Below are 22,135 nucleotides of genomic sequence, written 5' to 3' on the forward strand. Positions count from 1 at the left end.
TGTCTCTGGTGAAGCCTCTCGCCACCCCTGAGCCTCTGGCCTGCACCCCAGTTCTGTATGCACAAATAAATAAATCTTTAAAAACAAAACAGTATTTTATATATTTTTTAACATCATTCTTCATTTGTGTACAATGTATGCTTTTTCATCTCAGTTGTAGTCCTGGTAGAATTCCCACCATCAATTCACCCCACTGCCTTCACCGTATAATCCCTTGTGCTTTTCCCACCCGTTTTGATCCTTCCACCCCGCCCCCTGCAGAAGTCTCTGGTTTATAGTTGTTGGTTTTTATTTTTACTTTATTATAATTATTTCCCCCTGGTTCCCAGAACTTTCAATCAGAAAAATTTTCACCTTTCAAGTCAAATCAATGTGTTAAGCATTCTTGGGCTTGTATTTTACTTCTAAATTCCAAGGATATTGCTCTAAGTTTTGATATGTTTGTTCCTAAATAGTGCAAGGTCCTTTCATTTCAGGCATTTTTAATCTACATTATCCTTGCCTTATTTCACTTCTTGGGCAAAATGCTGTCTCTGGCTTCACTTGGGGTGGGAGAAGGGAAATCATTAATTGAAAATTCTCATCACTACCTAACACTCTCTTAACATGCCTAAATTCAGAAAACTCACAGGCCAAAAACACTGTACTTACATTACTTAAATTATTTTAGTCTTAAAGTATCCCAGTGATAAATAAACCACAGTCGTAAAATAACTAGTTAGAGGAATGATTTTTAGAGTCTGGGGAAGGTATAGCAGAGGCCGCAGACTAGTCAGGTCAACACCCTAAACGAAGTGATGGAAACCTGCTCCTTTGCTTTCTAAGGAAAGCTCTGTATTGTACTGCTCTGAGGGGGCCATGAGGAAAACCGGAACCTTCGACAGGAGCCCAGCGTGGGAGGAAGGGGAAAAGTGTTGGTGTAACGCGGCTTTGCTAGCTCACGTCCGGCGCGGGAGATAAGGTTCGCGGAGGCCGGAACCGGGTTTCTGGGCTCAGGGCTTTGGGCCTGCAGTGAGCGGGGCTGGGCTGGCCGTTTTCCCTCAGAAATTAGGCGGCCCTAGGGGAGTGGGCAGGAGTACTTGTGCGATACTACTGACTTGAGCAGAGGTGGTGGGGAGGGGCGGTTTATCGGTGCCCGGTCGCTCGGAAGGGACAGATATCGTTGTGACACTGCGGCGACGCCCTAAGGGGACCGGTGTCTGTGTGGCACCGGTGCACGCTGGAGGAGCCGGCAGAACCGGGTGGCCATGGGGATGTGGGCGTCTCTGGATGCGTTGTTTGAGATGCCGGCGGAGAAGCTTATCTTCGGGGCAGTGCTGCTCTTCTCTTGGACAGTGTACCTTTGGGAGACCTTCCTAGCGCAACGACAGGTGAGCTCGACAGGGCCCACCTTACCTTACCCCGACACCTGGCCAGCCCTAGGGTAGCCTCAACCTCCACCCCCAGTCTCTGGCCAATTGCTGCGGCCCAGCACCGGCCTCGACTAGCGGCTCCCCATGAATCCCCTGACTTAGCCTAGAGGGCACCTGGTGTCTCGGCAAATTCCAAAACGCGGTCATAGAACCCAGTCCGGTTCGGGCCTTGAGAGGACGAAGTCTGGGCTTTGTCAGGAGTGAGCTCTCCTGTCAGCCCCACAGCTTCTTTACGGCTTGGGAACCCAGACAGCCTTTATCATTGGCATTCTTTCAAAAGGAAGATGCCAACATGTTGGAACCCAAATTTGTGTAATTATGCCCAATCACAGGATTAGCAGATCATTTCACAGTCCTTCCAAGGAACTGAACTCTGTTCCTTTAAAATAGTGTATGTATTATTTTGCTCAAAGAACAAAATTTTCTTGTATCTGTTATTTTTGTTATAGTTAAAGCAGCATACTACAAAGTGAAAGTTACTTAATAACAATTTGCTGGACATAGCTATAACTGACCAGAGGTCTGAACTTTTTAACTGATAGGGCTTTTCAGATCAGTTGATCACTTTATTGCAGCCTCTTGCTGTTGGTTTGTTTTACCCACCTCTTGTATTATTGTCACCGAACTATCAACCAGAATGGCTATGAAAACTTTATTTGATGGACTTTTTCTTAAGCAGTACAACTATTTTCCTCTGTAAATTTCTTCTCTTATTTTACATTGTGCACGAATCTTTAAGCTGGAAATGAAAGTTTTTCTATATCTCTGAATGTTTGGTTATATCTTGATCTTCTTTAGTCTGTGAAGTTCAAAGAAGCTTTAAGCCTGTGTAGCATGAGGTTATCCAATGTAACTTTTTGGATAGCTTCATTAGCATAAAATATTTTAAAAGATCTTTCACATAAAGTAAATGTGTATGTAGTTGAGATGTTGAACAATAGTCTATCTTTTATTACTAGTCCAATTGAGCCTCCCTGGTGGAGCAACAGGTTAAGCTGCAGCACTATGAAGCTATGTACAGCTTTTGCAGGAGGAGTTTGATCCCCTGCCAGGGAGCACACCCACTTGGTACAGCAGACCTCTCCTGTCTTGCTCACTGCTTCCCTCAGCACTGTATTTCAGTCAGTCCACCTGTTCTGTCTGTGGTGGGCCCTGTCACCCCCTGCACCTCTGGCCTGCACCCCAGCTCTTGTCTGCATAAGTAAATAAATCTTAAAAAAAAATCCAGTTATAGCAACTACTTTTCCAGTGTTGTGTTTACTGAGTTGCGCTTTAATATAATGACTTTTATTGAAGGCTTGGTAAGATGCATAGCACTATGTAGAGAAACTGTTGTGAAACCATTGTGGGAGATACTCTTCATTATTTTGTGTGTCTCTGTTCACTGTATTAAGGCTTTTACCTTTTATAACAGTATAATAAGGAAGTTTGCCTTAAAGATCTAATATTTTCAGTTCTCTTAAATTTGACTTCTAAACTTAACCAGCTATATATAATACCTGCTAATACTTATAATCATCAAATCTGCTTTCCTTGATTTTGCTTTCTATATTGTAGAAAGTGTGTTAGTTATGGCTGGAATGAGTGGTGCCTATTGTGATGTTAGAGTTTTGGTTTATATATGCAAACTGATGTGTGATGACAACCTTGATTTTAATTTTAGCTGGTCAGCTAGCTTCAGATTCTCTTGTTTTGCTTTTACTTTGCTGCATCATTTGTTTTAGAGGCCAGTGTACTTGATCAAATACAGTATCTTTCTTTGTTTGTACAAAGCAAATTCAATTGGCTTAAGTGATAAGATAACATTGTAAACCATTCAATGTTTGATTACAAATGACAGTTTAATAATGAATTGGTTTGATTGTTTTATTAAAATCTTTTGTTCAAAATATTTCAGAGGAGAATATATAAAACAACAACTCATGTACCAATGGAGTTAGGACAGATCATGGATGCAGAAACATTTGCAAAATCTCGACTCTATCAGCTGGATAAAAGTACTTTCAGCTTCTGGTCAGGACTCTATTCAGAGATTGAAGGCACTGTGAGTAATTTATGTTGTGATAGATAATTTATCAAATTGTCTAATGATTGTAATGTTTTTTTACTTTTCTTATTTTTGTAATACAAAAGGACATCATACCTATAATCCCAGAATGTTTTCTTAACCTTTGTTATTGATAGTAATGGTTGTAGAGTAAAAGAGCCAGAATTGATTAGTCAGATGAAAATTATAGGATGTGTTACTGTCATTCTGAAGCCAAGAAAGAACATTATAAGTTGTTCTTGTAACAGTCTCTGGTCACCTTCCTGCCTATATTTTAGCTCTCTAACCTTTCCCTCTTAACCTCACAAGCCTCATTTCATTTATTAGCGCCAGCTAGTTTTGTTTTTTTAAGATTTATTTATTTATGCATACAGAACTGGGGTACAGGTCAGAGGTGCAGGGGTGGCAAGAGGACTCACCAGAAACAGTGGGGAGCAGAAAAGGTAGATCAATGAAGTACACTGCTGATTACTACACATAACCCCTCTGAACCATTTTGGTGTAAATGGCATTTCATCTTATGACTGAATAATACTCCATTGTGGATATACCGCATTTTAAAATCCAATCTTCTGTCAGTGGGTTACTTAGGTTGTTTCCATGTGCTAGATGTTATAAATTATACTACAATTTGTAGGGCATGTAATTTTTTGAGTTGATGGTTTCAGTTCTTTGGATATAAACCCCAAAGTGAGATTTTTGGGTCATATGGAATTTCCAATTCTAGGGTTTTTTTTAAAAAAAGATTTTTAAAAAATTTATTTATGTATACAAGAACTGGGATGTAGGCCAGAGGTGTGTATGTGGTTGTTGGTGAGCGAATTCATCAAAGACATTGGGGAACAGAACAGGCAGATTTACTGAAATACACTGCTGAGAGGAGCAGTGAGAGAGACAGGAGAGGTCTGCTGTGCCATGTGGATCACCTCCCTTGCCATGGATCGAACTCATGCCCCAAAGGCTGGTTAAAGTGCTAAGACTTTAACTCCTGCACCACCAGAGAGGCCCTCCAGTTTTAATTTTTCAATGTAAACACAGGTGCTTTCCAAAATGGCTGTAACAGTTTATATTCCCACCACCAAAAGTGTAAGAGGGTTCCTCTTTCTTGGCTTCTCTAGCACTTGTTGATGATAGTCTTTTTAATATGTGCCCTTCTCACAGATGTGAGATGATATATCATTTTATCTGCCCAAGCAAAAGTTCAGGCCAGATGGCTTTACAAGCAAATTCTATGAAACCTTTCCTTTCAAAGAAAAGACAATTATGGAGCCACATAGCTTTGTTCAAATCACATTTCTGTCCCTCATTTACTGTGGGGTTTTGACAAATTGCTTAACATTTTCTTTGCTTAGTTCTGAATCATAAAGCCATTGTGATTTTTTTAACAAACTTTTTTTCTTAAACGACTTTATTAAAATATAATTCATGGGCCCTCCCTGATGGCTTGGGTTGGAATGCAGCACTGCAAAGCTGGTGGTGGCCAGCTCAGTGGGAGTTCAACTCTGGCCCAGGAGGTGATCCACATGGTGCCACAGACCTCTCCTGACCAGCCCGCTGCTCCCCTCAGCAATATACTTCATTGATCTGCCTGTTCTGCTCTCCACTCTGTCTCTGGTGAATCCTTTCACCTCCCTTGCACCTCTGAACTGTAGTCCAGATCTGTATGCATAAATAAATAAATCTTTAAAAAAAAAAAAAGCATATATATATATATATATAACATTAACATATAACATAATATTTATAAGTCTAAACTTTGTACTATGTCAATTAGTGTTGTTTTCAGCTGAATGAATATTTTTTCCTGAATGTTTCTTTGGAGATAATTATTTTTTTCTCTATAACATGATCTCATATGATAGTTGTCAGTATTGCCCAAAGTGATCAAAGTCTACTTTTTTTTATAGCTTATTCTTATCTTTGGAGGAATCCCTTATCTCTGGAGACTCTCTGGACAGTTTTGTGGCTATGCTGGCTTTGGATCAGAATATGAGGTATGTAATTCATTAACTAGATTGGTCAGAAACTACATTTCTTTTTGTTTGACTAACTTTATATTAAAGTTTTTTTTTTTGGTCTCATGATATTAGGCTGGACTCTTTAGTTATGTGTAAAAGAATAGGTAAACTAATTTTAAAGAGTGTTTATGTATATGGTTAAATGAGATGTTAAGAAAGACTGAATCAGGTTGTTCTAAATTAGTCAAAACTCTAAACATAGGGGACTTACCTTTTTTTTTAAATTATTTTATTTATTTATGCATACAAAAGGAGGGGTGTAGTCCAGATGTGCAGGGGTGGGAGGGTGAGAGGATTCACCAGAGACTAGAAAAGGGAGAAAAATAGGCAGACTGACTGAAATATACTGCTGAGGGTAGCAGAGACAGGAGAGGTCAGCTGTGCCATGTGGGATAACTCCCTGGCCAGGGATTAAATTTGTGCTATAATGGCTACAGATAACTTCACAGTGCTGAGAGTTAAGCCCTTGTGCCACCTGGGAGGCCTGGTGACTTTTACATTCACTTGTAGAAGGTCCTCTAACTTACAATGTTAAATTGATAAACTAAGGATAATAGGCAATGTTTCAGAAGACGCAGTTGAACACAATGTTTAGATTTTCAGAAAGAGAAAGTGATAGATTCTGTGTAGAATACTAAACTTGATATCAGTACCTTATCAAAATTATACAATGAATTATTGAAGAAGATGTTATAGGCCTCCCCAAATCTGTTACAGAACAAAATCTGTTACAACAGTGAGAGAGGGGAACCCCTGAAGCCCCAAAACCTGCCTGCACTAAGTGGGTTCTGCCATCCACCGCATCAAGACAAAACACATATAACTTTATGAAAAGGGACTTTAATACAGTGAATATACAATACAGAACACAAAGAATATAACTTCTAAATCAAACACCTGAAGTGACTCATCCCCTTGTGGGCAAAAGTCAACCCAAAAGGGATTGGCGCAAGCAAGGCCTGAAAGCTGCCACTAGACTAAAGCACCTTCTTGCCAGGACCCATGGAAAAGGGTCAGAAATGGCCAGACAAATCTGGGAGGAAAAGAGCAAAATCAAAATCAATATAAACACTGCCATAGTCACCTCCCTAGAGGTATCTCACCCACATCTGCCTTAACCAGTCCAGGGTCAGGAAACAAGCATGGTTTTTCTTCATCACATGCTTGCTACTCAATGTGGCTTCCTCAGGTCTCCTGGCTCTCCATCCAGCTTCCTTCCTTCTCCTCTTTTTCTCTGCTTAGCGCCACCCTCCTGGGTGGGGCAGGGAACCTGGAACTTCCCCTTTTCCTAGGGACCACCCTGTTACAAAGAGATATGTGAACTTTTAAAAAGATATGATAAAGCTCAGTTATAGTCCCATAGCAGCTTGTAAGTGGCATAGGATGAAACGTTTTGTGATTAATACAAAAGACTAAAGACAAGAAAATAACCACAAGTATTCTAAGTATATAAAATAAGTGAGTGAGAGCTCCTTGGTGGCTCAGGGATTGAGGTCTTAGCATGAGTTCAATCCCAGCCAGGGAGCTAGCTCACATGGCACAGCAGACCTCTCCTGTCTTGCCTGCTGCTTCCCTCGGCAATGTGTTTCATGGATCCACCTGTTCTGCTTTCCACTGTGTCTCTGGTAAACCCTCTCCCCACCCCACACCACCCACACTCCCCCTCAAACTCTGGCCTAGACCCCAGTTCTTGTATGCATAAATAAATAAGATAGACCTTTTTAAGAAAAAAACATTAACAAAAACTCTTGTATGTAGTATTTTCAGACTGGTTGAATGTGTGTAAATAAAACCATGGAATATGAAACTGCAGATAAAGGGGGGTGACAACTGAGTAAAAAGATATACAGGATTTGAGTACTTAATATATAACAAACCTTGAAAGTATTAAAACAAATCTTACTATAAATTTTTACAATGTAACCTATATTACATTAGAAGCCATAAAGATAAATTTGTGTAGATTTAAAGATCCTCTGTAGAAACAACTGGTGTTATCAAATTTAAAAGTTAAACCACAAATTGGAGGGATAATTACTCCATGTCACTAAACAAAAATTAATGCACTTAATATAGAAAGAGCTGGTGATGCATGGCGTTAAGCACAGCACTACGAAGCTATCTGCAGCCACTGCAGCATGAGTTTTATCCCTGGCCAGGGAGCTACCCACATGGCACAGCAGACTCTCCTCTTTCATTCACTGCTCCCCTCAGCAGTGTATTTGAGTTTATCTGCTTTTTCTGCTCCCCACTCTGTCTCTAGTGAATCCTCTCACCCCCTGAACCTCTGGTCTGTACCCTGATAATGTAGCCTTTGTACTAACTAATAAATAAATCTTTGGGGAAAAAATAAAGTCTGCTTTAGAAAGTAGAGTACATAAAGTTCAGCAGAAAAATGGGCATAGAAAAAATACACAAAGACAAAAATTTCTATGATCATTAAACACGTGAAAAATACAAATCCATACTGGTATCAAGTAACTTTCAACTTGCCTGTATAATAAAAGAATTTTTCTGTTGCCTTCTCTCACAAGTAAACTTTAAGGGTAGAGGTGATGTTTTCAGACTTGTAATACCCACAAGCCCAGAACATTGCCTGTGCTACATGAAGTGAGCATTAGTTGTGATATAGTAAGTATTCTAATACATTATAATTTCACAGGTGCCTTTTTTTTTCCTTCTATTTAGATTACTCAGTCTTTGGTGTTTCTGCTATTGGCTACACTTTTCAGTGCATTCACTGGTTTACCATGGAGTCTTTATAATACTTTCGTCATAGAAGAAAAACATGGTTTCAATCAACAGGTATTAAGAGAATACAACTGTTCTCGTTAAGTGTGTAGATCTTTGGAGCTTTTGTTTTTTTCTAGTAATTGAAATGTAATTTGCTCTTTTAGGGTATGAATTGAGATAAATGAAATTGCAGATACAGTAAAGATCATAGTTTAAAGTCTTGCCATAAACTTTTCTAGTATCATTGTCTAGTGCTTTTCAGCTAATAGTATTTAAATAAATTTAAATGTAAAAAGCAAGGCTGACTGTCTTAAGCTACCTGCTGTGATATAATATAGTCTCACTGTTAACTATTAAAATTGCTCTGATAATGTAGCCTTTGTATTAACTAATAGTTATTTAAAAAGCAGTTTGTCAGTTTCTTTTGTTGATATTTTCTTCTTTTCAGACGTTGGGGTTCTTTTTGAAAGATGCAATTAAGAAATTCATTGTAACTCAATGCATCTTATTGCCTGTATCTTCACTTCTACTTTACATTATTAAAATTGGAGGTGATTATTTTTTTATTTATGCCTGGCTCTTCACATTAGTTGTTTCTCTGGTGAGTAAAATTTGAGTTTTGTTTTCTCTTACAGAATTTCCTTGATATGATAATTGTGATTTAATCTTCATCAGCATATAAACAGTTGTTAAGATGCAAGTGAAGTATGAATTGGTGCAATCCAAATTCTTCTACTAGCTTTTGAGTATAGAAGCCAGAGATTTGACCTTAGATTTTCTTCTTGTGCTGACACAGATCCTAGAGTCTAGTTGTTACTAAGGACCCAGTTGTCAGGAAGTTTGGAGCCGCGCATTTGTGAGTTGCCAGCAGAATGGATGATTCAGTTTGATAACTGAATGATGCTTGACTGAGCTCCAACACCTGAAAATCATAGTTGTTTTGAAGAGAGGATTAGATTTAAGAGGGACAAGAAGAAGAAAGCATAAATGTAACCGTTTTTTTTTTTCCTCCCCCTGCTGCCCTTCCCTTCCTCTGCCCTCCTCCCTTTTGTTTTTGTTTTTCCCCCACTGCCACCTCTCCTTCCCTCTCTTCCTTCTCTTTTTCCTCTCACACCCCTTATCCACTTTTTTCCTCCTCACATTTCTTTTTCTCTTCTTTTTCCCATGTTCTAATATTCACACATCTTGGCACAATCAAGATAGTCTGTTCATAGACCCCAGAAAATAACATCTATCAGTTCTTCAACTCCATGGATGTTAAGGTTTATTTTAATCTGAATTCTTGGTGATGCTCATTGCTTCATTTTCCAGGGTGGGATCAAGATCAGAAAATGGGCTCTAGCTGGATTTACAGCTAGAGGGTTGATGTGAGAGGAAAGAGAGCAGAGAAATGCCCCAAAGTTGCTTAAGGAAATGCTAGTTCAACTAAAGTATGCAGTTGTGAACTACAGACAACTAATTTTAACAGATCAACCATAAAAAGATAGCACAGAGGGGCCTCCCTGATGGTGCAGAGGTTAAAATCTCAGTGCTGTCAAGCTGTCACCAGCCACTGTAGCATGAGTTTGATCCAGGTGTAGGGTAGGTACGAAGCTGACCCACATGGCTCAGCAGACCTCTTCTGTCTCACCTGATGCTCCCCTCAGCTGTGTTTCAGTCAATCTGCCTATTCTGCCCCTCACTCTGTCTCCCCTCTCATCTCTGCTCCTTTGGCCCACACCCCAATTCTGTGCAAAAATATTAAAAAAAAAAAAAAAAAAGCACAGAGTCAAGCTCTCATAATTAATTTTTAGCAGACTTCAGATCTTTCAAGGTTACACTAAAAAAGTGCAATTCCAGGTTATAGTGATGGGATTATGAAGTGTCAGAAGTCTACAAGATAGTTTTTGAATGGATCATTTGACTTTTCAATTCTTATCACCGAGAGACTACTCATTTTAATTCATCAGATACTGAGCACTTACTACTGCCTGGTACTATTTGGGGTTGGGACAACCAGAGAAAATAAGACTATTCTCAAGGCCAGAATCACAGAGCTTTGATATAAGTAAATCTGTATAATGAGTAGTTTTTATTTGAGAAATATTCATAGGTTGTTCTGACATTTATTTTTCAGGTACTTGTCACAATCTACGCTGATTATATTGCCCCTTTATTTGACAAATTTACACCTCTGCCCGAGGGAAAACTTAAACAAGAAATTGAAGTAATGGCAAAGAGTATTGACTTTCCTTTGACAAAGGTGTATGTTGTTGAAGGTAAGGCTGTCTAGGGATAAGAAGCTTGTTTTATTCATACATTTTAATGAAGGGTTAATCAAGTTTTTAAAAATTAGTTATTTAAAAGCTAGGGGTTTACAGTTTGGCTTTTTATCATTTATAGGAATTGATGACATAAACTAGAGATAGAAGTTGGTGGCCTGATGCCAGATCCTGCTCTTGCCTGCAGCTGGGTTTGGTCAGCTTTCCATATTGTTTTCGAAGCCTTTATTACTGTTATATCTATTGGACTTGTTTATTCACTTCTGTTACCCGCCTAGCTCCTTTACACAAGTGAGTGGGAATCACACAGATTCTGTTTAGCACTAATTTAGGAACTAATAAAACCAATGTGATTGGCATTGTCTTCTACCACAAAACTCCACTGTTCTGAAGGGTGCTGCTTTTACCAGCAGATTACCAAAAACTGTTGTTCCACAGAGTATATCAGATTCATAAGGATTTTTTTTAATGATTGTTTTTTAAAGTGAAGCTTTCTATTTCATAAAACTACTAAAGTATCAAGGAAGCCTATAAAGATGCAGAGGAAAACTGTAGTGTGGCACCATGAGTTTGAGGATCTAAATTAAAATCCGTATAAATGAAGGAGGCTGCTTACCAACTGTGGGACCTTTAGCCGAAGAGCCCCTTCACCCCTCTCGTTTTAGTTGTGCTTCCTCTAAACTGTGGTCTGGCAAATGTTTTCTGCAAAGTACTATACAGTAAATATTTAGGCTTTGCAGGTCAGATGGTCTCCGTCAAAGCTATTCAACTTGGTCATTTTGGTAAAAAAGCTGTCAAAGATACTGCATAAACAAACGAGTATGGCTGGGTTCTAGTAAAAGCCTAAAAATAAGCAATGGGTTGGACTTGACTAATAAACCATTGTTTGCCCATTTGTTCTTTCAACTAAAAAATTACCAGTGAGAACCAGCTATGTAAGATGAAGGAGTAGAAATTGAGAGTGATGGTAGGGTCAGGGGAGAACAGAGATTGATCACAGCTGGAAAGGATGAATTAATATCACCACGAGGATAGAAATCTCAGACATAGCATAACTAAAGCTGTACAGCCTGACTGAAAGTACAATTTGGACATTCTGTGGGGAAGTGGTAGAATAAGAAGCCGGTTCATACTTCATTAAGGTAATTTTAAACTGGCAGCACACTAATCTAGAGCACAACAGAACAGCCTCTGAGAGACTGTTGCTGGTTACTTAAGTTACAATCAGCTGACACAAACAACAGCTAATGATGTGACAGTGGAGGTAACTGATTAGGTGTGTGATGTGAACTATTGATGCTGTATGAGCTTAGATGAATTAGGGAAAGCAACAAGGAAGATTTTAACATGAGCTGCAACTTTATGAAAAATCAAAATTTTATTGGAAGGGATGTATTTCAGAGGTCAGGCTTTGTAGTTAATAGGCTTCAGTTTGAATTCTAGCTCAGTCGCAAAGTTGACTTTGGACAACCTACCTTTGCTAAACAAGCTTACTCATTTATAATATATGGTTTTTAGTAATTATCCTCAAAAATATTTTGAATGCATTAATTGCTAGTAATAGTGGTAACATGCCATATGAACTTGTAAATTGATAGGGATACTTAGTAAAACCAAGACTCCTTCCCAAAAAAATATTACATAGCAAATGCATGCAGAGAACTAAACTATTATGATGTGATGAAGAATGAATGATTCTTCAGATTGGGCCATCACAGTTGACCTCTCTGAGCAAATGAATTTAAGCTGAGACTTGAAGTCACCCACCTGCTGAGATCAGTAGAGATCTTTGTATCTTTATGAAACAGAAAAAAGTGTAGTGTGACTACATCGCAGTATAGTAGAAGTGTGCTCTGGTGTGAAATCTGGGCATAGGCAAGAGTCAGATTGTGAAGACCTTTGTAATCAGGGCAAAAGACTCAGATTTTATTTTATGTTCAAGGAAATGCCATTGAATTTTTTAGGCAGGAGTGTGACATGGTCAGATTTGTATTTTTTAAATATCTTGGGTTGCTGTATGGAGAAAAGAGATTGTAGCTGGAGGTAAGGAAGCGTAGAAGCAGGGAGAGCAGTTAGGAGATTGTCACAGTAGTCCAGATAGGAGAGAATGGTAGCTTAAACTAGTACCGTGGTAACTGAAGGAAAGAGGTGGGTACTTTTGGGTTGTGTTTTTGAAGTAGGGTTGCTGGAATTTGCTAACAGGTTACTTGTGAAGGAGTAAGGGAAAGAGAGAGGCGTCTTAGATAATGACCTAGATTTTTGGCCTGAGCAATTAGATAAAAGGTAGTTTTGGGAAAAATTGAGAGAACAGGTTTGTGAGGAATTAAGTTGGATGTGTTACATTTTGAGATAGCATCATTGTATTAGCCAGAATTCTGCAAGAAATAGATGCCAAATGTGACTGATTTAAGTAGAAAAATTCCTTATTAAAACAACTTTTGATACTTCACACAGTCATCAGGTAAGTTATGCCTAGCAAGCTTGGAAAATGGACTGTCCTATAGTGAGGCAAGGAACTCAGTCACACAGCAGCACCAACCTGATGAGGACACTGATGTTACTTCCTTCTCTGTGGGATGCAGGAGTTTGCACTCCTATTATTCATGCCACTAGCATCTGCAGAATTAATTCCTTCACTGCCCTGCTTCTTTGAGTAATTGACTATTAGAGTTCCACAGTAGGTACATCTGGTTGAATTAGGGCATAAAGCTAGCTGCTGGGGGAGCTGGGAAAGCAAATATCTGGCTTTTTCAATTTCTCAAATGAGATATGGTCTTTCATAAGACTCACATGGTATGAAATTCCCTAACTTTGAAAGAAGATTCCAATACTGGGAAGGAAAAATCATGCATAAGATGTAAACAACAAAAGACGATTTAGGTGTCCATGTGGAGTTACAGATAGATCAAATAGGCAGCTGGAGATAGGAGAGTCTGGAGTTCTAGGGAGAGGGCAGGACTAAGAACACTGATGTGGAAATAGCAGGCACATAGTGTTTAATGCTTTGGAGGAGCCCTAGAAAAGAGAAAGGTTAGAATCAGCAGGAAGGGAGAGCCAACAAGAGGCTGGAGAGCCATTGGAGTAGAAAAGTGGTGTTTCAAAATCCAGGCGAAGAAAAGTGTTTCAGGTAAGGAGTGGCTAACTATATTCACTGCTGCTGAGAGCCAGTGAAGGTGAGCTGTTGTGAAAAGATGAAGACACAGGTGGCAGTGCCTTACATTTGCATAGGCCATTTTTGATTTTCAGAGTTCTTAAATACTTAATATCTCATGTGGAGATAGTTGATATATTCAGTAAACAGCTGAATATATTAAATACCTACACTACATTAATGCACAGAGATACAAAAAATTTACATATGGTGCAGGAACTCTTAAATTTTACTGAGAGTTCCCTAGAAAGCTAATTAAAAGACAGATTCTTTGAGGCAGCTCCCCTCCCCACTTGTGACTACCCAGGGGCCTCTCTTTTTCTCCTCTCCTTTCCCTAATAAATCTGTCTCTTTAAAATGTAAAAAATAAAAATAAAAAGGCATTCTTGTACTCCAGTTCCACAGATTCTGACTTAGTAAGATGCTTCTAGCATACTTTTTTTTTTTTATGCATGCAAGAAGTGGGGTACAAGCCAGAGGCCCAGAGGGTGAGAGGATTCACCAGAGACAGAATGGGCAGCAGAACAGGCAGACTGACTGAAATACATTGCTGCGAGACAGGAAAGGTCTGCTGTGCCATGTGGGTCAGCTCCCTGGCTGAAGATCAAACTCATGTTACACTCACTTCAGACAGCTTCAGAGTATTAGACCTTACTCCCCTGTGCCAGCAGGGAGGCCCCTCGTATTTACTTCTAATAAATACCCCTATGTGATTTTGGTTATAGGTATCTTTTGGGCTACTCTTTGAGTATTCTTGAACAATGGGAGATAATAAGATATGAAATTTGCTTTATTTATATGTATATAACCTGTAAACTTCCATGAATAACTTCAGGTGACTTCTGAGATATGTTTTAATTAGCTTAAAAATTAGAATTAGGAAATGAGATAGAAGTGTAAGATCTCAGAATGATACATAGGACCACTTGACTCTTCCTGGCAAAAAAACAAAAGGTAAGTAATTAGATAAATAAGTAATTAAATTAATGTTATTTATCAATGCCTTTAACCTTTTTCTAAAGGTTTTTATACTGCTAAATATGTTTTTCATTAGAAAAATGAGTAGGTAGCTACCAGATTCTTATTTTTTATGAGAGTTCAAATTCTCAAGAGAAATAAGTGGTGTTTTTTTTTTAAGTATATAAGTAATAATAGTTTAGATAGATCAAGCAGTTTTACAAATTAGATTTCTTTTGTAGCCCTTAATCCAATCCAATGATCTGGTTATTGGCCTTTACTAAATAGGAATATCTGTCAAGTTTCTTACTGATTTATTTACACAACTAATATATGGCAGAGCTAAGATTTGAACCCAGAGTCTGCTTTTAGCCAATAAATTGTGAAATATTTAGAAAAATACAAGGAAAAAAATAAAAGTCATCCATAGTTCATTTTCTGCTAACTGTTGTTTAAAATTTAAGTATTTTTCCCAGTCTTCTTAGAACTTTCTTTTTCTTTTTTTTTTTTTTTGATGTAGAAATAAACATATTTTAAAAGCTTTGTAAAAAGAAAAATATAAAAGAGGGAACAAAAATACATAGTTCTAGAACCCAGTAGTAAACACTTCAATATTCTGACATATTTCTTAATAGAGTTGTTTATGCTTTCCTATTTACATACAAGTTTTTTCATGACAGTAATGGAATGTTACATATATGAAGTGTTAGATCTTCATGTATTTGTTAACTTTTCCTGTTAACATTTTTTGAAAGTGTAATAATTTTTTTCTGGTTGCTTAAAATTCCATTTCATAGTTTTATCATAATTTAATCCTTCTGCTATTGCATATATAGGCTTTACTTATTATTAGGAAATTGCAATGAGCATAAATATTTGTTGGTAAGACTGCACTCCATTGTTAGTGATTTTTATTAATATAATTTTCATCAAATATTAAGCAACTTGAACATGTAAATGTTCTTTTCAGTAATTCACTTTGTAGGAATCTCTCCAAAGGACCCCAAACTTTTTAATTATTTTCCATGCTTTGAACTGTCTTTTTCTTAGGATCTAAACGCTCTTCCCACAGCAATGCTTACTTTTATGGCTTCTTCAAGAACAAGAGAATAGTTTTGTTTGACACTCTACTAGAAGAGTATTCTGTACTAAACAAAGATACCCAGGAGGAATCTGGCATGGAACCCCACAATGATGGCGAAGGGGACAGTGAAGAAATAAAAGCTAAAGTTAAAGTGAGTTCTTTTTTCCCTAAGAGATTCTGGCTTAGTTTTTATAAATAGTTCCTATAGACAACTCAGTATCAACTTCTATGTAATGAGTGTTGAATTCAGGAAGACTGAACATAAGGAAACTAAAACACCATGGCCCTTTTATGAGATTATCATTATTATTACCTGCTACCTAACAACCTTGTACAATTTTCCAAAATGTATACAATAAAGCTAGCGATACATATTAGAAAATTTTAGGATTATGAGTGATCTTTAAAATAGGGACATTGTATGTCCCTGGTAGTTTCTGATCAAAGTCCCACAAGCAGGATAAAGAGGAGAGAAAAACCTAATTTTGAACTTCAGTGAGTTATAGTAAGTATAGACTCTGACAATGGAGAGGCATGGCTTCGAATCCTAGTTCTGTCATTTAGTAGCTGTGTGACCTTGAGTACATTATGTAATTTGTTTAAAAAATGTTTATAAAATCTGATACTCTGTACTGAGATACTCTCAAAACTTATGTTCAAGATGCTTCTAGTCTGAAGAGAAGAAAGTCATAATCAGTACAATGTAATTGCTGCAGTGAAACTGTATGTACTGGATACAGTGTGAGCACAAGAGAAGACACTTCTTAAACCTGACAGTCTGAGGAAATTTTCTGAATCCTTTCCTAAAAGAGGTTAGCTGCTGCTAATTATCAAGCAGTAAATGAGAGTAAATAGATAATGCATGTGATGGAAGTGAAGCATGGTGACCTGAGATAAACAGCCTGGGGGTCTTAGTAAAGACCTTTTGCTCAGTTCCTGGTATGCAACTTAGTCCCTTGGTATGAATCTTGCTTTATGCTAGACCATGTACTGCCACGAGGCAGAATGGACAGGAGGGGGCTGGGGAATCCCATGACTCCTTGGTGTGTAGCTATATAACTCACCTCTTGGTGTGTAGCCACGTCAGATCTGAGCATGTACAGCTGCCAATGCAAACCTTCCTGGAACCTTGTAGAAGCTGAAAGTGATATAAGCCCCTTACTTTCTACAGATGGGGCTCAGCCTTGGGATGTGAATCCACTTTGTTAGCTCTGGTGTCCACATTTCCTTTTTGCCATATAACAGAAGTTTAGGAAACTGATTTATCCAGTTGCTTCTGATTACCAATGTAAAACACAGTGGTGATGCATAGATACTTTTAAGTCAGGATGATGTAGAGAAGATGAAGCATATAATTTTTAACAAATTTAAAGGAGCAAACTGAAGTTTTATAGGAGAATCCATAGTTTATACTGGCAGGCAACATAAACATAACAGCCTAAAGGACTGTTATGTTATATAGAATGAGGGTAATGATACCTGCCTTATAATAGTGGCGATTAATGAACTGTTAAGTAAAATATCGTGTGTTTGTGTATTGACTATTAAGGAGTAGAAATGTTAATAAACATTAATAACCCCACTAACCGTAAATAGCTTACAGTCAATTTTTCTGATTCATTTTTCTTCATCATGCTCTTAGGATTATTTTTCATTTTCTTGCCATTAAAGGTATTTTTGCAATGAATATTCTTGTATTTAATTCTTCAGTTGTACATCTTGGGTTTTTCCTTAGGATTAAATGTCTATTAGTGCTTTAAATTGTTACTTTTTTTTATAATATAGTAGTTTATTTTCATATCATTTTGTGCCTTGTTCCATCTCAGTTGTGTTACTCCTTTTAATGGCCTGAAGGTAAAGGTACTCTTTGCCACTAAGGAGCTAGGTTAGTTATTTCATTCCCTTATTTCTCTATCAAATGTACTTTGACCTAATTTCCAATATTTAAAAGGAAAACAGATAATAAAAATGTAAGTAGCATATGGCAAATTAGTTTAATTTATCTTTCTTTTTCATTCATCTATCCAGCCTCTCTTTAAGTGGTGATTTTCTGTTAAAATGAGGATTTGGTGAAGGATGGGGAAAGTGGTAGAACATTTAGATTCTAATAAATCTTTTTGCCTGTTCCAGGTAGGTTGCATCTTTCTAAGCTATAATAAAACAAAGCCAGTTTCATATTCTCCTTTTTTTTTGGTACTTCACCCTTTTAAGTAGTTGAGTTTATTTCAAAACTAACAGCCTTTACTTTCTAGGATACATCTAATTATTTGCTGCAGGATACTTTATGTGTCAGTAGATAAAACTTGCTTACTATTGTTCAGATCTTTATATATTTATTGAGAGTTAACAACCTCTACTGTGATAGATTTTGACAACTTTTTAAATGTAAATATCTCAATTTTGAGTTAATATATTCCAAGGCAGTGGTATTAGGTACATGCAAATTTAGAATTAAAATTTCTTGGGCTATCAAACCCATTTTCATTCTTTTGTGGCCTTTTTTTTTTTTTTTTTTTTTTTCATTTTTTTTTTTTTTTAAGATTTATTTATTTATGTGTACAAGAACTGGGGTACAGGCCAGAGGTGTTGGGTGAGAGAATTCACTAGAGACAGTGGGGAACAGAACAGGCAGACTGACTGAAATACACTGCTAAGAGGAGCAGCGGGCAAGACAGGAGAGGGCTGCTGAATCATGTGGGTCAGCTCCCTGACTGCAGATCAAACCCATGTTACACTGGCTTCAGACAGCTTCATTGTGCTGCGCTTTAACCCCCTGTGCCACCAGGGAGGCCATCCCAGTTCTTATTTTAGCACCATCCTCATTTCCCCCAATTCTTTTTTTTCTTTCCCATCTCCCCCCAATTCTTAAAGTACTTAGTGCTATTAGTTCCCAAGTCCTTTGAAGACTCTGGGGCCTATATCAGGCTGGACTAGGCTCTTTCCCCCACTGCTGGCTAGAGATTCATCTTTCTGTAGTCTGTTTAGTCTTATCATTTGTCTCTGAAGTGACTTCACAGAATGTTCATTAAGTGAATGAACAGTTTTTCATAAAAATCTGATTATCTTCTTAAGTTAGACTCTAAGAAGGGTTGATGCTGGGATAAATATATAAGATTTTTGAAGATTAAAATTTTTTTTATTGCAGTAATATTGGCTTACATCACTGTATTAATTTATTTTCAATTTTTTTGTTTGATTCAGAATAAGAAACAAGGATGTAAGAACGAGGAGGTGCTTGCTGTATTAGGTCATGAACTGGGGCATTGGAAGTTGGGACACACAGTCAAAAATATCATTATTAGCCAGGTGAGTTTGGAGTGTCAGTTCACTTTTTAGGGCATGATGGTCAGATTGGAAATATGGCAGATGTGAGAGAGAAGTATACAGTATAAGACACATTTTATAGCTGAGCTACCTTACTTCCCAATATTGCTTCCTAAATTACTACCTTTGTGACCTTAGCCAAGTTCGTGAGCCTGTTTGTTTCTTATTGAAGTCCCTTATTAAATGATAACTCACCAAAGGACTAATGCAAAAATTAAATGAATTAATACATTATAAGGGTTTGGAGTCATGCCTGAAATTGCGTAAGACTACATAAATGGTTATTGTCATCATCATCATCCATGATTTCATAGGAACCATGAAGATCAAAAGAAGTGAACCTCCATAAGTTGGGCAGTAAAATGATCTTTTAAAAATGTCTTTTTCTAATTTGAAAGTCATATACATCCTTTGAACAGAAATTGGGAAAATATAATAAATAACAAAGAGGAGAGTAACAATTCCTGTCACTCTCTTCCATGGTAATCATGCCTTTAATCCAGCAGTAGCTAGTTTTCAGGCGTCAAGTGAAATAGCACTGTATCTTGTTGACTGGTTCTGATAAGACTGTAATTAAGACTTAAGTAGGTTTAAGAATTAATTCCTTGGCTTGAAGCTATGTTGTTTGACTGTGTAGCAGTAAAACATTAATAAATTCAAATCCAAGTTCAGTATTAGTATTCAGTCTAATAAGAAACTCATTTCCCTTTAATGAAGGAAGGGGTTCATTGCACTTGTATGCTTTGAACCCCATTCTAGACTGGCAGCTTTTTGAGTCATCTAGTAAGTAGTTTGAAATAGCACTGTTAAATATGGTACGAGTGGCCTCTAAATCCTACTCTACTAACGGAAAAAAGAAGGGTATTTGTTCTCCAACTTTACTCCCCGGGCTTTATTTTGTCATAGAATTTTGATTTTCCTCTCCCCTCCCATTTATTGTTAGAGATAGAGCTATGTTTTCCTTGGGCCTTTCTAACTCTCAGTATAGTTCATTGTAATTCCTAGAGAGAATGCACAAAGCCAGTTTCTTTGGCGCTTCCACATCAAGGGCAGGCAGAAGACCTTTTGCTTGCTCACGGTCTGGTATCAGCATCCATTTGGCCCTTTACAGGAAGAATATAATCTCATTGCTGTTGACTACTTTAACTCCTCAATCATAGGACACTCCACTTAAGCCCATCCTTATAGAAAACTGTACAGTTTATATATGCTGGGAAATTTGGCACCCAAGTTGCTCTTCCTTGATCACACAAACTCTGTTCTTAAATTACAACATGTGGTCCTATTCTACTTTCTTGGTACTTCTAATTCCATGGTGACATTACATTGGTAATGACTGATTTTTTTAATCTATTTTTCTAGATGAATTCTTTCCTGTGTTTTTTTCTGTTTGCTGTATTAATTGGCCGAAAGGAGCTTTTTGCTGCATTTGGTTTTTATGACAGCCAGCCCACCTTAATTGGACTATTAATCATCTTCCAGTTTATTTTTTCACCTTACAATGAGGTAATGTATAGTCTTTAGTGTAATAACATCTCATATATACCCCTGCCTGCTTCAAATTTTGAGCCTATTGGGTAGGGGAGCAGGCGGAGTGACGAAGTACACTGCTGAGGGGAGCAGCGGGCGGGCCAGGAGAGGTCTCCGGCGCCACGTGGGTCACCTCCAGGGTGAGGATCAAACTCATGCTGAAGTGGCTTTAGCTTCTTACTGTTGTGCTTTAAACTCGCTATGCCACCAGGGAGGGTCCCACACTGTATAGATTTAACAAGTAGATGAAATAAAGTCTCTCAGTTCTTTAGTTTACTCACCAGTACAAGAAAGCAGGGTAGTGCATGGGCTGTAGCATAACCAAGAATTTTGCCACCACCAGAGTCAAATTGTATGACCTTCCAAATTAAAATTAGCTAACATTTCTGAACTTCACCTTAAGAGTAATTACCTTGTAGGAGTGTTGGAAAATATGTGACGTGCCTCATTAAATGTGACACATACTCAAAAATGTGTATTTTTTTTGGATAACAGCAGTGGTCTTGAATCATTGTGCCCATACCTAAAGTGTGACTTGTTTTTACTTTTATGCTGTTAGGATTTTACCTGACCAATCAGTGTTCCAAGATTCACTTGAATATATATGTTTCTGATCTGTTTGGGGGAAATATTCAATTTGTGATAATTCCTACATCCTTTGATACTCTAAATACTGAGGATCTTTGTTTTGACCTACTCTTATTCTGAACTGAACCTCCTTTACAGTCTTAGCAAACAAAGATTGGCAATGATTTAAACTTTGTTATTTTCTTTTTCAGGTTCTTTCTTTTTGCCTAACAGTCCTAAGCCGCAGATTTGAGTTTCAAGCGGATGCATTTGCCAAGAAACTTGGGAAGGCTAAAGACTTATATTCTGCTTTAATCAAACTAAACAAAGATAACTTGGGATTCCCTGTTTCTGACTGGCTGTTTTCAATGTGGCATTATTCTCATCCTCCGCTGCTAGAGAGACTTCAAGCTTTGAAGAATTCAAAACAAGACTGAGTTGCCCAAGAAAAATATTTTTGATTCTTTCTGTCCTGGCAGCATGTGCTCTTGGTGTTTTTAAATATTTGTTGTTGTTGGGTTGTTTTTTTTTTTTGTTGTTGTTGTTTTTAAGAAAAATTATTAAGTATGGAAAAGTCCAGATTTAAATATGTTTAATATCTCATTTCAAAAATGATTTTAATACTCCATTTCTTAAAGAAAACATTAGATGAAATTTTGAGGTATAATGTTTTTAGACGCATAGTTTTATCTTTAACATGTAATTTACCATCAACTTGTAAAATTATCTAAGAAAATATAGAACCTGTTTTACTGACACATGGAATCTGCATATAAGGTGTTTGGGGGCATATGTTTAAAAGAGGGAGCACCACCTTCTTCATCTTCTCTGTAAGGCAGCAGCAGTGGTCTTGAATCATTGTGCCCATACCTAAGGTGTGACTTGTTTTTACTTTTATGCTGTTAGGATTTTACCTGACCAATCAGTGTTCTAAATAAGGAAGGAAGATAATAATTGGTGAGACTGACATTATTTCAGTGGTCTTTTAGATATGCTCTGTGTTTACTGAAGCTTCTCTGTGCTCTCTTGCTACACTCTGATCAAGGGTTTT

At 37.6% G+C, this 22,135-nt stretch overlaps 1 protein-coding gene across 2 annotated transcripts; it reads left to right on the forward strand.

The window, feature by feature from the left end:
- Positions 1-943: 943 nt before the first annotated feature.
- Positions 944-21,651, forward strand: ZMPSTE24 (zinc metallopeptidase STE24). Of its 2 annotated transcripts, XM_004678846.2 has the most exons (10): positions 945-1,370; positions 3,310-3,456; positions 5,367-5,453; positions 8,166-8,282; positions 8,659-8,811; positions 10,327-10,468; positions 15,630-15,814; positions 18,865-18,969; positions 20,350-20,493; positions 21,297-21,651. In XM_004678846.2, exons 1-10 carry the CDS (start codon positions 1,248-1,250, stop codon positions 21,519-21,521), a joined length of 1,428 nt encoding a protein of 475 aa, XP_004678903.1. In that variant the 5' UTR covers positions 945-1,247; the 3' UTR covers positions 21,522-21,651. The 2 variants fall into 2 exon arrangements, with proteins under 2 accessions (XP_012578220.1, XP_004678903.1); XM_012722766.1 differs by lacking the exon at positions 3,310-3,456 and having other exon boundaries at positions 944-1,370.
- The last annotated feature ends 484 nt before the right edge of the window (positions 21,652-22,135 follow it).

The sequence above is a fragment of the Condylura cristata genome, unplaced genomic scaffold, assembly GCF_000260355.1.
Source record: "Condylura cristata isolate star-nosed mole 26May11 unplaced genomic scaffold, ConCri1.0 scaffold00008, whole genome shotgun sequence".
NCBI classification, from domain to species: domain Eukaryota; kingdom Metazoa; phylum Chordata; class Mammalia; order Eulipotyphla; family Talpidae; genus Condylura; species Condylura cristata.